General features: G+C 37.4%; 2 protein-coding genes across 2 annotated transcripts in view; one reads left to right on the top strand and one right to left on the bottom strand.

Moving 5' to 3' along the window:
- LOC106536571 (cysteine and histidine-rich domain-containing protein 1) overlaps positions 1-2112 on the top strand; it is a gene marked incomplete at its 5' end in the record, with an annotated part of 7308 nt that extends 5196 nt beyond the window's left edge. Inside the window, 1 exon segment of the mRNA XM_014033875.1 lies at positions 1433-2112. Coding sequence (XP_013889329.1) covers positions 1433-1888 — 456 coding nt within the window.
- Positions 2113-4044: 1932 nt separating this feature from the next.
- On the bottom strand, positions 4045-11726 carry LOC106536574 (diacylglycerol kinase eta; the record flags this gene model as incomplete). The annotated part of the gene is given in 5 exon segments (XM_014033878.1): positions 4045-7927; positions 8049-8172; positions 10190-10303; positions 11335-11424; positions 11621-11726. Coding segments are annotated over 5 exon segments (487 nt in total), but the record flags the coding sequence as incomplete, so codon positions are not given.
- Positions 11727-12404: the final 678 nt, after the last annotated feature.

Genomic DNA, 12404 nt, shown 5'->3' with positions numbered 1-12404 from the left:
ATGTTTATTTCACCAGGGTTGCCCCTACATCATGTTATAATGTTATACTCTCATAAAAACATGTCCAAAGCCTTGCTCTGACTCATTCATGCATGTTTGAGAAATCCTGCAGTGTTTTTAGGAAGCCATGCTGAGGAGCAAAACGACAGGTGGGGACCAGAAACACCTCTGGGACGTGTCTTTAAGCTGAACTTCCTCATCACAGAGCACACCTCCCCACCCCACACACCCCACACACCTTGCCCATGACAAGCAAACAATGAGTGAAACTGAAAGTGAAACTGAAACTGTCTGCTGAGCTCCTAACTACTTCTCACTCAGTGAAGCTCTTTTCAGATTCAAAATACCTTTGAGGAAATGTATTTTCAGATGCCAAGTAAACTGCATCATAGAGCACATGTGACCCCCCCCTCGACGTTTAGAAGAGGAAGTGATGAGAAGATACGTTTATTTTCTATTTAAACATAAAACCAGCATTTTAATAATAACTAAAGGTAACATAGATACTTTATTATGGTATAGTATTTAAATAAATGCCTGAGAAACACATGACATTGCCCCTTTAAGACAATATGGATCAGTTCCTAAGTAACACGGAGAGCACCAAGACCCCAGGTCTAAACCGGGGATCGGACCCAGGACCTTCTTGCTCAGGGATGGTTCTAGGGGTAGGGCCACAGGGGCATTGGCCCCTGCTGAAATCTGATTGGCCCCCTGAAGTGTCCCTGTCCTGTCACACATCTGTCCTTTGCCTGAGAACAGTGATGATGGGTGCAGTTCCATGCCCAAACACTAGAGGTGCTAATGAGTCAAACAGTAAAGTCCAGCATGAATCAGTCTTACAGAAGTCTTCTCTCTTCTCTTCTTCTCTTCTTTAAAACACTTGAACAATTTTGCAAACAACATCTTTCAACTAGCCAATAATGGCTTCATTTTTTTCTCATGCTTTGAGAATATTTTTTCCATGTACAGTAAAATTGATATGGAGAATTAAAACCTTTTTAATAACATTACATTACGGTACAATTGTTGGATCATATGTGACTGGTTAAATATATACACCTTACCAAAATTTAGGATTTATGTGCAAGGATGTTGAACAAATATTTGGCCCCTCTATAAATATTGTGGCTCCTTGATGGCCCCTTACTCAGAAAAATCCTAGATCCGCCACTGTTCTTGCTGCCCAAATTTATTAGGTTACATGTTCTAAAGACTACATAAAACAATTTGGAAAAGGTGGTTTTTATTTCTATAAGAATTATTTGTTATAAGAATTTCTTTAATAAATATGGACTTGGACCAAGTTTTGGAGTTTTTAAGATTTGGTTGGCACTAAATGAACTGAACCTTGTGAAASTGCAGACTAAACCTGTCCTCTATAAGCCGAGGAACCGTGTTGACAGATTTCCTCTGCTCCTTCAACCTTCAGGTCATCAATGTCAAACAGAGCTCGGTCAACATGGTCCCGTCTAAAGTCGAGATCACGCTCCGTAAGGGCGATCCGGTGGCCTGGGGCAAACTGGAGGACCCCAACTACAAACCAGAACCAGAACCCGTAGAGGACAGCTTCCTGGAAATCCCAGAGTCTTACCAGCCCGACTGGGACATCGACGACGACGACATCAGTGACTCGGATGAAGAGTGGGCCGACAGCGCACAGCAGAGCAAAAGCCAGGACGGCAGCGACGAGCGGCTGAAGCAAGAGCAGGAGGCGCAGAACATGAAGAGGAAGGAGGTGGAGGAGGAGATGAAGAGACTGATGGAGCAGCAGAGCAAGATGGAGGAGGAGAGGAGGAAGTTAGAGGAGCAGAGGAGAGAAGAGGAACAGGGAGGATATGAAGACATGCCTGATTTAGAAGATGGAGAAGCTCGTTTAGATGAATAAKTTCAATTCTTCAGCAAAGGAAGTTTCTTAATCATTTTGAATCTTTTAAARTGTGCGACTCTTTCTTACATGTGTTTCAGAGATGGATTTATGAAAACTCACATTTTGAGAATAACTTTTTGAAAAATATGAATAATTTTTAGAGGAGATGTTTGGGGAACAAGCAGYTTATGTTGCAGTATTTTATCATGAAACTTCAATAAACTTTTCTATGTCTSTTTCTGTGACTTTGTTTGTTTTTTCCACTTCAAATATCCATAAAAACATTCTAATTAATGAACAGCAGAGTGAGGAAATGTGCTCAGTTTGTGCTCCAGCAGTCTAAGTCTTTAGCAGCAGAAATGAAGAATAATTCAGGAAACCTAAGTCTAACTATATGATTTATGAAAAAGGAAAGTCTTCAGTCTAATCTTAAAAGTAGACAGAGTGTCAGCCTCACGGACAGAAACTGGAAGTTGGTTCCACAAGAGAGGAGCTTGATAACTGAAAGCTCTGCCTCCCATTCTACTTTTAGAAACTCCAGGAACCACAAGTAAACCTGCAGTCTGAGAGCGAAGTGCTCTGTTAGGAAAGTATGGAACAATAAGATGTTTAATATATGATGAAGCTTGGTTGTTGAGAGTTTTGTATGTTAGGAGTAATATTTTTAATTCAATTCTGAATTTGACAGGGAGCCAGTGGAGAGAAGCTAAAACTGGAGAAATATGATCTCTCCTTCCAACTCTCATTAAAACTCTAGCAGCAGCATTTTGGATTAACTGAAGACTTCTTAAAGAGTTTTTTGGATGCTCAGATAATAAAGAATTACAGTAATCCAGTCTAGACGTGATAAATGCATGAATCAGTTTTTCAGCATCATTTTTGGACAAAGTGTTTCTAAATTTAGTGATATTACACAGGTGGAAGAAGGCAGTCCTGGTAACATTTTTAATGTGGGGGTTAAAAGTTATGTCCTGATCAAAAATGACACCACGTTTCTTTACATTAGAACTGGAGGCCAGATTAATGCCATCCAGAGGAGGCGAAAGGCTGCAAAGTTGATCCCTGAGATGTTCAGGTCCAAGAACCACAACTTCTGTCTTATCTGAGTTTAGAAGCAGAAAATTAAGAGTCGTCCATGTTTTTATGTCTGTAAGACATGCTTGTAGTTTAAGTAACTGGTTGGATTAATCAGGTTTCATGGATAAATATAACTGGGTATCATCAGCATAACAATGGAAATTTATCCCATGCTGTTTAATAACTTTACCTAATGGAAGCATGTATAAAGAGGATTGGTCCAAGAACTGAACCCTGAGGAACTCCATGACTAATTCTGGTGTTTGAAATAAAATAATTATTTAAAATATTTAAACTAAGCTTATAAAGCAGTAATTATTGTATCAGCTAGCAGACATTAGCTTCTGTAGCATTTTAATAAACAGAGTATAGCACTTTGCTGGATCATGCTAGTTTAGCACAAATTATCAATTATTGCAAGCTAGTATTGCCTCTGATTTATACATTTGCAGAGTGTCAAATAATATTTCATATTTGACTATTTTTAGGTTTTTGTTAGACAAACTTGACTTGTTGAGAAGATGGTWAGCTAATATCAGTAGACAAGATTTATCCTTTAAAGTACCAGGTATGCAGTGAACATTGTGTCGGCTACATAGCAGGTAATTAATAATAAATGTTATTACTAGCTGAAGTCAGAATTTTTCAACTAGCTAAAAAGTCCTAGTTTTTACGACTTTGGATCTAGTTTAAATTACTTGTTTTTCCTTATCTATTTTACGATTGTTGAATGAAACAAGCATAATTACCAATCATATTAATTTCTGACACAGATCCAATTTCGTTTGCTGTTTATCTAATAGTTGCAACAACTGTGAGCCGACGCCCTGTTAGGTCACCATTTTTACTCCTCCGACACAGATGCTTACAGCGGGGCTCACTCTGGTGATAAATGGAGGTCACCAGTCTAATTTGGTCTGGGCTTTTCTCCGATCTGTCAGTTTGTCAGCCTGGTCAGAAATAAASCATTACTCTAACTATGCTGTGCAAATAGCTACCTACAGCAGGTTAGARATTATTTTGTCTGAGTGATGGGCTATGAAGGGCAGTTCATACAATCAAAATTAGTTAATTAATATAAGAAACAGAGACAACCGTCACAATTGAATAATTCTTTTAATGTTCAGAGGTTTGCACCGACTTCGTCTTTGTTACACACTGCACATGACACAAGAAAACACCTCGCGACGTACAAGGTCGTGCAACACGGAGCCTGGCGCTGCCTGGCGCAGTCTGAGTGTGTTGGCTGGGGCTGCGTTCACAACGTTGTATATGTTCAATACTGTTGCACAAAACCTGCTTAAAGTGTTTGTCGTCTGTAAATTCACGCAGAGTTCCTCTGCTGATATCTCAGCTGCAGATGAGCACTCGGAAGAGTTTCAGTCCAAAAAAAATAAAAACACATTTTTGAGGATTGAAAACAAATAAAAAATAAAAATAAAATAAAAATCACTTTAGAAAAAAATAAAATAAAAAAACAGGCAACTGGTTATTCCAAAATGGCTCGTGTGTATGTGTTCCCCAACATTGTGATATTTGCCACTTCAACATTTTATAATTTAATTGAAAGATAAAAATTTACAGCTCCACTGTGTAAACTATTCATTTGTAAATTATAAATAACACTGAAGAATTTCATACAGTAGTTTAAAAATAAAAATGAAAGAATATTCAAATGACCCACATGTTTTTAATATTTATCTAAGCTCTTATTGGTACAATATGATGCTGCTGTGACGGTGAAAAAAAAACTATTACAAGCGATTAAAACCACAAGTGTAGTAACCATCTGTTTATACAGCTCTTTACAATTAAAATGTACTTTTAGAATTTTACGATTGGTTAATTACATTTTATCACCACACTTTTATCCATATATATTTGTCATAAATAAAACATTTTCATCAGTTCAATTAAAAAAAAAATGCTTGTAAACACTCAAAATCTGAACATACATATGCAAATGTTTTTTTTTTTCTTCCCCCGGTAAATTTTGCTTTATCGTAAAGTGCAAAGGCAAGATACGGTAAACTTTGAAATGTATTACATCATAAGCTTTTTCTCTCTCTCTCTCACACACACACACACATACTCACACACACATACTCACTCTCATACACACACCATTCAGGTCAATCAGAAGTCCAGACTTGGCAGAACGTCACTAAAGCCTCGGAGGTGTAGAGCGATAAACTGGCACACTATGGATACAAAAACACCATCTCACCACAGCCGAACATCTACAAGTGCCTCACAGTGACCACAACCCACCACTGGGTTTAAGCTGCAAAATATAGATTAAAAATAATAAAAATAATAAATAAAATCACACAAGTTAAGAACCACTTGTTTCAACTTGAACAGAATGTGCTTTTAGCTTCTTTAGCGGCTGCAACTTTTAAGCTAAATCATAAAAAATACAAACTTGTCGTAAAATAAACTTTAGAATTATTACGTATTTTGTGTGCATTTTGTACTTTTTAAAGTACCGCYTATGGAAAAAAAGAACAAGCTAACTTTAAAGACTTAAAGCATGCAGCTAATTTTTTGTGCTAAACTGTAGGCTAGTGTGATGTTAGCTAGTTTGTTACTCAGCTTTAACCCAAAAGTTCATATTTTTCCCAGATTGTATTACWGACACAAAATCTTTTTATTTACTGTCATTTTGTTGATTTTTAAATTATTTTCCATCCATCCAGTGTGGTGTTAGCTTTGTGACAATATTAGCCTAACCTAACGTAGCGTCTGTTTCATTGTTATTAACATGTTAAAATACTAACTAATAATCGTTTGCCAAAGAAATTATTCAGTAATCTAAACTTTTTAAAAATTATTTATGACTGTATCTTTATGGTAAAAAAATTTAATACATACAAAGCCACTGAATCTAAAAATAAAATAATAATAAATAATTAATACAATAAAAATTAAATACTCTTTCCATCTGTGTTGGGCCCCATCTTTACCACTCCAGGTAGTTTTAAAAACATGTATTTGAAACTTGCGTTCATATTTAAACTGATGTTTTGGTGAGAAAAACTGATTGATTTTAAAACTGAAAATATTTACAGCTTTAGTTTTCAGTATACTGGAGATCTGGACCAGTTTAAAATAACTATGTTCTATAAACCCAAACAACTATGCCTTATTAGCTCTAACATTTTTACTTCAAAAAATGTAAAAAATTAAACTTAACTTTGTTTCCTAAAAACCTTAACAACTGACGAACTTGTAAACGATAAACAAACATGTTTTGTGGGAGTCATTTTAATTAAAACTATATCTTTTTTATTCTATGCTGTAAATGTGGACACCTGGTGAAATTGTGTGGAAATTTCCTTTTTATGACGCGGGTTAAGACGAAAGCTTGGTGCTATTTATAAATACTTATAAAAGTTTTGATGTGTCTTTGAACGCTCTGTACTAGAAAACACTTCGAGAYGTTATCTCAACTCTAATTTTAGTCATTTTATCAAGCATTACCAGTTTAAATTACGCTAAAACGTCAAACTTAGCTGCTGTCCTGCTTAAATAACATCTACTGTAAAATGATGAAAAAAAAAACCTACAAATTCCCTTTTGTTTAAGTTACTCTCTTAAATGTTTCTGTAAGCACACCAAAACAAAAAGTTCACAAATGTTAATCTGAGCAAACAATCAGAAGTTCACAATTTTGAGGCAGTTTTCCACTGTGAGGCGAAGTTATGCATGCAGGGACACAAACGGCATCAATATGCAGGAATGCTGGAGTTTTATCAAAGGGGGAAGCAGCAAAGCCAAAACAGCTTCACAGATCTCCAGTTCGGGGAACYAAGATTTACAAAAAATAGATATATATTTGTAATAATAGCTTTTTAACCACAGACAAGGCAAAAATCATATACATATTAACCCTTATCCTTATATTACATACAATCATGTAGAGGACAAAGTAAGTGTAATACATTAAGAAGCTGCAACGTTCAGTTTGCCCTTGATGCTTCCTCTTTGTGTAAACACCAGCTAGACACACCGAGTCATATCATCTGGTCCTGGACCTCGAAACGCTTCATGATTCAAGTTTAAAATATGCAGAGGGGCGAGGGTCGACCCCGGCCCCCCACAACAAATCCCATCTCAGAACCGACTGATTCACTTTTAAAACATTAATCGCTCCTCGATGAAATGACTCGTAATAAAGGTCGGTTTGCAGCCAAACTGCAACGCTTCGGCACAAGACCACCGAAGCACCACTTGAACAACAGGAGAACCCTAATAGAACATTATCATAATTCACTGGTTAATACAAGTCCACACAAGTACATTCCTCTGTGTAATTTTTTTTTGCAACATTTAAGATATTCTCCAGTTCAGTAGACGAGAACGCTGAGATCTCAGTTTGTTCGCTTTGTTGCTGTCGGGAGTTCTTATGGCAGTAGCAACAAGAAATAAATATGCAGTTCGAAGGCTAGTCAAAGTCTTAAGAAAAACAGAATGATTGAAGGAAAGAAGAACTTCAGAGATTGTAACAACTTACAATAGTAAAAAATATCCGATACACGTGACATGCGAGAGGAGCACCACGTATATTTATTGTCGCACGCCGTTTGTCTCCACACCTCCCTGGGGTTTGACTTGAATTTGCTGCTGGCCACAGAACGGAAAGCAGAGCGTCAGCAGTGAAGCAAAGAAACACAGAGCCACGCCCCCTTTAAAAAAAAAAAAACGAAATAAAAAGTCCAAAATCATCCTGATGGTCTGTTTTAAAAAAAAGAAAAGGCCGAGAAAAGCAAACAGATTAAAAGTTGGGATTAGGGAGCGACGTCTGTTTCTGAGTCCTCTGAAGCCACAGGGTGTAGGGGGGTAAAAGCGGAGGAAGATTGGGGGGGTGGGTGGGGTGCAGCCAACCCCTGGTTTGGTCAGGATGAGAAAGGTTCTGACATCATCATCAGTTGCCTGAAGAGTCTGCCTCAGCAGCCCCACCTTTGATATCCCACACTCCTGCAGGAGACACAAAGAAATCCAGAACTGATTAAATCTCCAACAACAAACACAAATAATATATATATTTTTTATTGTTTTGTGTGTGAGCAGTGTGTGTTCCTGAAGGCTCTGCTCCTACCTGACAGAGAGCTGTTGGACTTCTGTTTGTGGAGCTTCTCTTTCTCCTTCTTAGTTTTGGGAATAATCTTCAGCTTCATGCTGCTGCTGCTGCTGCTGCTTTTACTGCTGCTCCTCACCGAGTCCTGAAACACAGAGYCTTTAGGACTGAGTGATGGTCTGATATATACGACAGTGGTCACATGTGACTCACARACGTTGGCCTTAAAGTGCCTGTGACATCAAATTTTTGTAATAAATGTGAATGCGTTTTTGGAAAGAGAACATTGACAACAAATTGCAAAACAAATCTCACGCTGTTGAGATGAACGGTTGTTCAGATATTTGCATGTGAAGAAACAGGAAGTGATGTCAAAGAGGAATGTCTGCATGTAAACAGAGCGATGCAGAGAAGAATTTGATGTTTCTTTAGATTATTTTGAGTCACTATCAGAGTTGAAGAAGAGTTTAAATAAGATTGTTTCAATAAATAAAGACCAGAGTTTATTTTCTTAAAGAGTTCCCTTTGATGTCACTTCCTGTTTCACTTTGCTGAGCCAGATTCAAGAGAAAATATGCCAGTTATGGGACAAAATGGGTAAAATAATGTGTATTGTGCTAATTTTCTTAAATATAAATATGTTTTCTTTGACTTTTTGTATTTGAAGGATAAGCATGTCACTGTCRCTTTAATATGTTGGTTTGTTCCTTTTCTAATAAAAGTTTTTGTTTGGGACATGTTACTAAAAACACTGAGTACATTTATAACATTGCCACTCAATCTGAGCTGATGATGTAGATCTAGGTTGCAGTTTAGATTAAAACTCATGGAGTCAAGTCTGTTGTGACATTATGCACAATARATGTGTTGAAAKAATCAAATGTGATWGTGATGTTTAGTATTAGGGGTTGACCGATACATCGGCCGGCRGATATTTTTGGCCGATATTTGTGTTTTTTCCTTGTATCGGTATCGGCCGATACCCTGTCCGTTCGGCCGATCCATTCTTTGGGTCATGCGAGCGCATGTGTRRGCCCCCTTCCCCCGGGGASAGCGCAGCAGCTAATGTTGTGAGACAGAGTGCTAACAACAACAAGGGTGAGTTATGAACTATAAATGTGTTTTAACTGTATAATTTAACTGTTTCTACCCTCTGTGTCAGAATATGAGGGAAGAGAGAACAGCTGTGTTTAAGTTTCTTTTCCAGACGGGAGCYCTGCGACATGTTTTACTTTACTTTCGCCCCGCACTGTAATCAGCATGTCCGCATTGTTTTTCTTTTTAAAAATGCTGGAGCTGCTCACATGAGGCATAGAAAAACACCTCTATTGTTCTCCCTGCTGGATTAAAATAAAAAAGCTTTCGGTCTTTTCTCGCTGAACGTTTTAGCGAGCGCAGCCGTCCACCATCATGTGAACCAGACGCTGCTCAGATCACGTTTACTGTGACTGCAGTCGTGATGCTGGTCCTCTTCAGTGTACATTTCAAACTGTGATCTAAAGTTAACGTCAGCTGGTTTAAATGTATTTTTTGCCTGGTGTTAAAAACGGGAGCAGCAGACTGAGGCAGAGATGCTGTGAGCGCTGTGTGTGTGAAGTCCTCACAAAGATAGCAAGATGTATGTGTGTCTTCTTTTTCTCTGTGTTCCTGACAGTTTTATTCAGGCTTGTTGCTGTTTTTGCATCAAAAATGCTGAGATATTAAAAAATAGTAACTTTATGTAAAATATATTATTCTTATTAATATACAAATAAGAACAGAATATTTAGCACTAGATAAAATAAATAATGAATTTATTTATTTATTTTTTTTTTAAAGTAGAAATCCTGTGTGGTAGCACTTAATACAGCCTGCATCAGACAAGGCTTAGTTAATAAATGTTTTTTTAATTAAGACTTGTGTCACATTTGTTATCATTCTTATTTTTATCATGTTAATGGAGGAAGAAAAAGTAGTATCGGCTTCAAGAATCGGCCAAAAAATATCGGCTGCACGTATCGGTTAGACTGATGTTTAAAAAATCAGTATCGGCCTTCAAAAACCTGTATCAGTCGATCTCAATTTAGTATATTAGCTATTTTTTAAATATATTTTTAAAACAGCCGACAGAGCTTTACAGTTTTGTTTTGAATTCTCTGTCAACAGACTGAGGTGAWACCCACCTCCTCAGAGCACTGCATGAGTGGACAGATCCAGTGGATGTCATCCAGCTTGATGAGCTCAGCGCTCAGATTGTTCAGAGTCAGGTGCAGCTCCTCTTCCTCAGGATAGTCTGACTAAAGAGGAAGAGACGAGAGATGTTCAGGATGGATTTATTGAAAAAAAAAGAAAAAAGGTTAAAATTGATTCATTGTTGCAGCTGTAGGGCTACAAGAGATCAACATCTGCTCACTTTCCCTGCTGCCTGCCCACATTATGCGTCGTTTCTCACTGAAGTGAAACCCAACATCTGGCGAGAGGCGTGAAAACAGCCATGTTTTACARGTTCAATCAAACTAAATGTAATCATGTTAATTCACTCAGCTTGCTGCATTTCTTAATGTTCATCCCAGCTGAATCTGATTCCGCGAAGAATCCAGAGAAGGAAACAAATAAATGTAGTTCAGAGTCGAGTTTCTAGGAAAAACAGTGAAAATCTGTGAAAATCCATTTTCTTAAAGTTGGATTTGATTTGATTTATTGATTTAACAGGAAAAGATTACTAAAAATCAAGTAGGGAGTTGGGGGGCAGGATGTTATTATGCATTTTCAGGCACATAGTTTAATTCTATACCACAATCAACTATATTAACTTCAGTTGTAATGAAAATATGGTTTATATCAAACATTAATTTGACTAAACACCTTGAAATTGGCKTCTTTCTCTTTAGGGAACCTCCTACCATTTCTGACACTCCCACTTCAGCACGTCTTCACAACAATAATTAGGAGGAGTGCTCTGTGGGGTGGAGCTCAGCTGCAGATTGAGCTCCAGGGAGGAGCTTTTTGTAAATAGGCGGAGCTTTGAACCATAAGTGTTTAGGCAGATCCACATGACTACAGGAGATTGAAGGATTTCTCAAACAAGCATGAATGAGTCAAAGCAACACTGGGTATGTATGAGGGAATGGCATTATAACATGATATAACACTAAAAAAAGAGATGTTTTTGAATAATACCCTCCCTTTAAAAAACACATTACTGGTGTGAGCAGGGCTGCTGGTACGTCTGCACAAAGGCTTAGTTTGCACACAGACTGAACAAAGGCGAGGCAGCAGAGGCTGAAACATGAGATGCTTTCAGCATCAGGGAGAAGACGACTCGTACCAGTAGTTTTCCATCCAGCAGCATCCTGGTCTCAGCCTGCAGGTCTTTACTGCTGTTGACGATCTCCACGGCCGTGCTCCGACTCAGACACTAAAAACACAAAACCACCACCTTTACATCGTTTTCACTGAACTCTTTGTGTCAGTCTGACCGGCTGTTCACTACTTAATATATTTAAAGCTGCACCTTCACATTTCAGTACCAGGCTGCAACACTAACARTAGATCTAAACCACTGAAACTCTGTCCTCTCCATTTGATCAATCTGTTTTTTCTCTGCGCCGTACCTCAAGGCTGGACAGTTTGGCCTCAGTCAGCACCAGGGCGGTGGCGTTGACGGCGTGAGCCAGCTCCTGCTCCACCAACTTGTGGGTCTTTGCTGCCTCGCGGATCCTGAGGAGGAAAATAAAGAACAAGAATAAATAATGAGCGATGTATTCAGTCAGATGAAATACATTCATACTGATATTTATCTGCCTCTTTTCTTCCTTTGAGTCTAAATGTGGAATTCTTTAACTTAAATGGCTATTTAAGTAAATACAGTYTTTAAAACATAATTTTCAGAAAACCAACTGCTCTCCAATTATTTATTATAAGTTTCTATTTCACACATTTATCTTTGATGTTAAGTCKTTCCAACTATTCTTACATGGTTACTACAAACAGGAATAAACAGAGTGAAAACATTTAAATCTGATGTAAATTACAAAGAAAAACTAATTTCTCTGGTGAGCATAATAAAAACAGTAATAAACTTTTTAATTGCATTGGGAAAACAGACATCCCAAATGTACAATTATATATTTTAAATCTCTTATATGTTGGCCTCTGAAGGTGCTGCAGATAAAAAGTAACAGGTTTGATAATTATTTTGTGAAACGCACAAAATAAATCTATCAACACTTGATAAAAAATATTCTCCTGCAGTAGTAAAAACACTGGTTTCATTATTTAACGATTTAAAGACATTTCTACATTTAGTATAAGTTTACAGGATGTTAGAAATCTTTAAGTTTCTTTGTTTTACATAAATAATCATAGTAGTTGTAATAGCTGAAGTAATAGTACTAG

Source organism: Austrofundulus limnaeus, unplaced genomic scaffold (assembly GCF_001266775.1).
Source record: "Austrofundulus limnaeus strain Quisiro unplaced genomic scaffold, Austrofundulus_limnaeus-1.0 Scaffold1879, whole genome shotgun sequence".
Classification (NCBI taxonomy): domain Eukaryota; kingdom Metazoa; phylum Chordata; class Actinopteri; order Cyprinodontiformes; family Rivulidae; genus Austrofundulus; species Austrofundulus limnaeus.
This window is presented reverse-complemented; position numbering and strand designations above follow the sequence as displayed.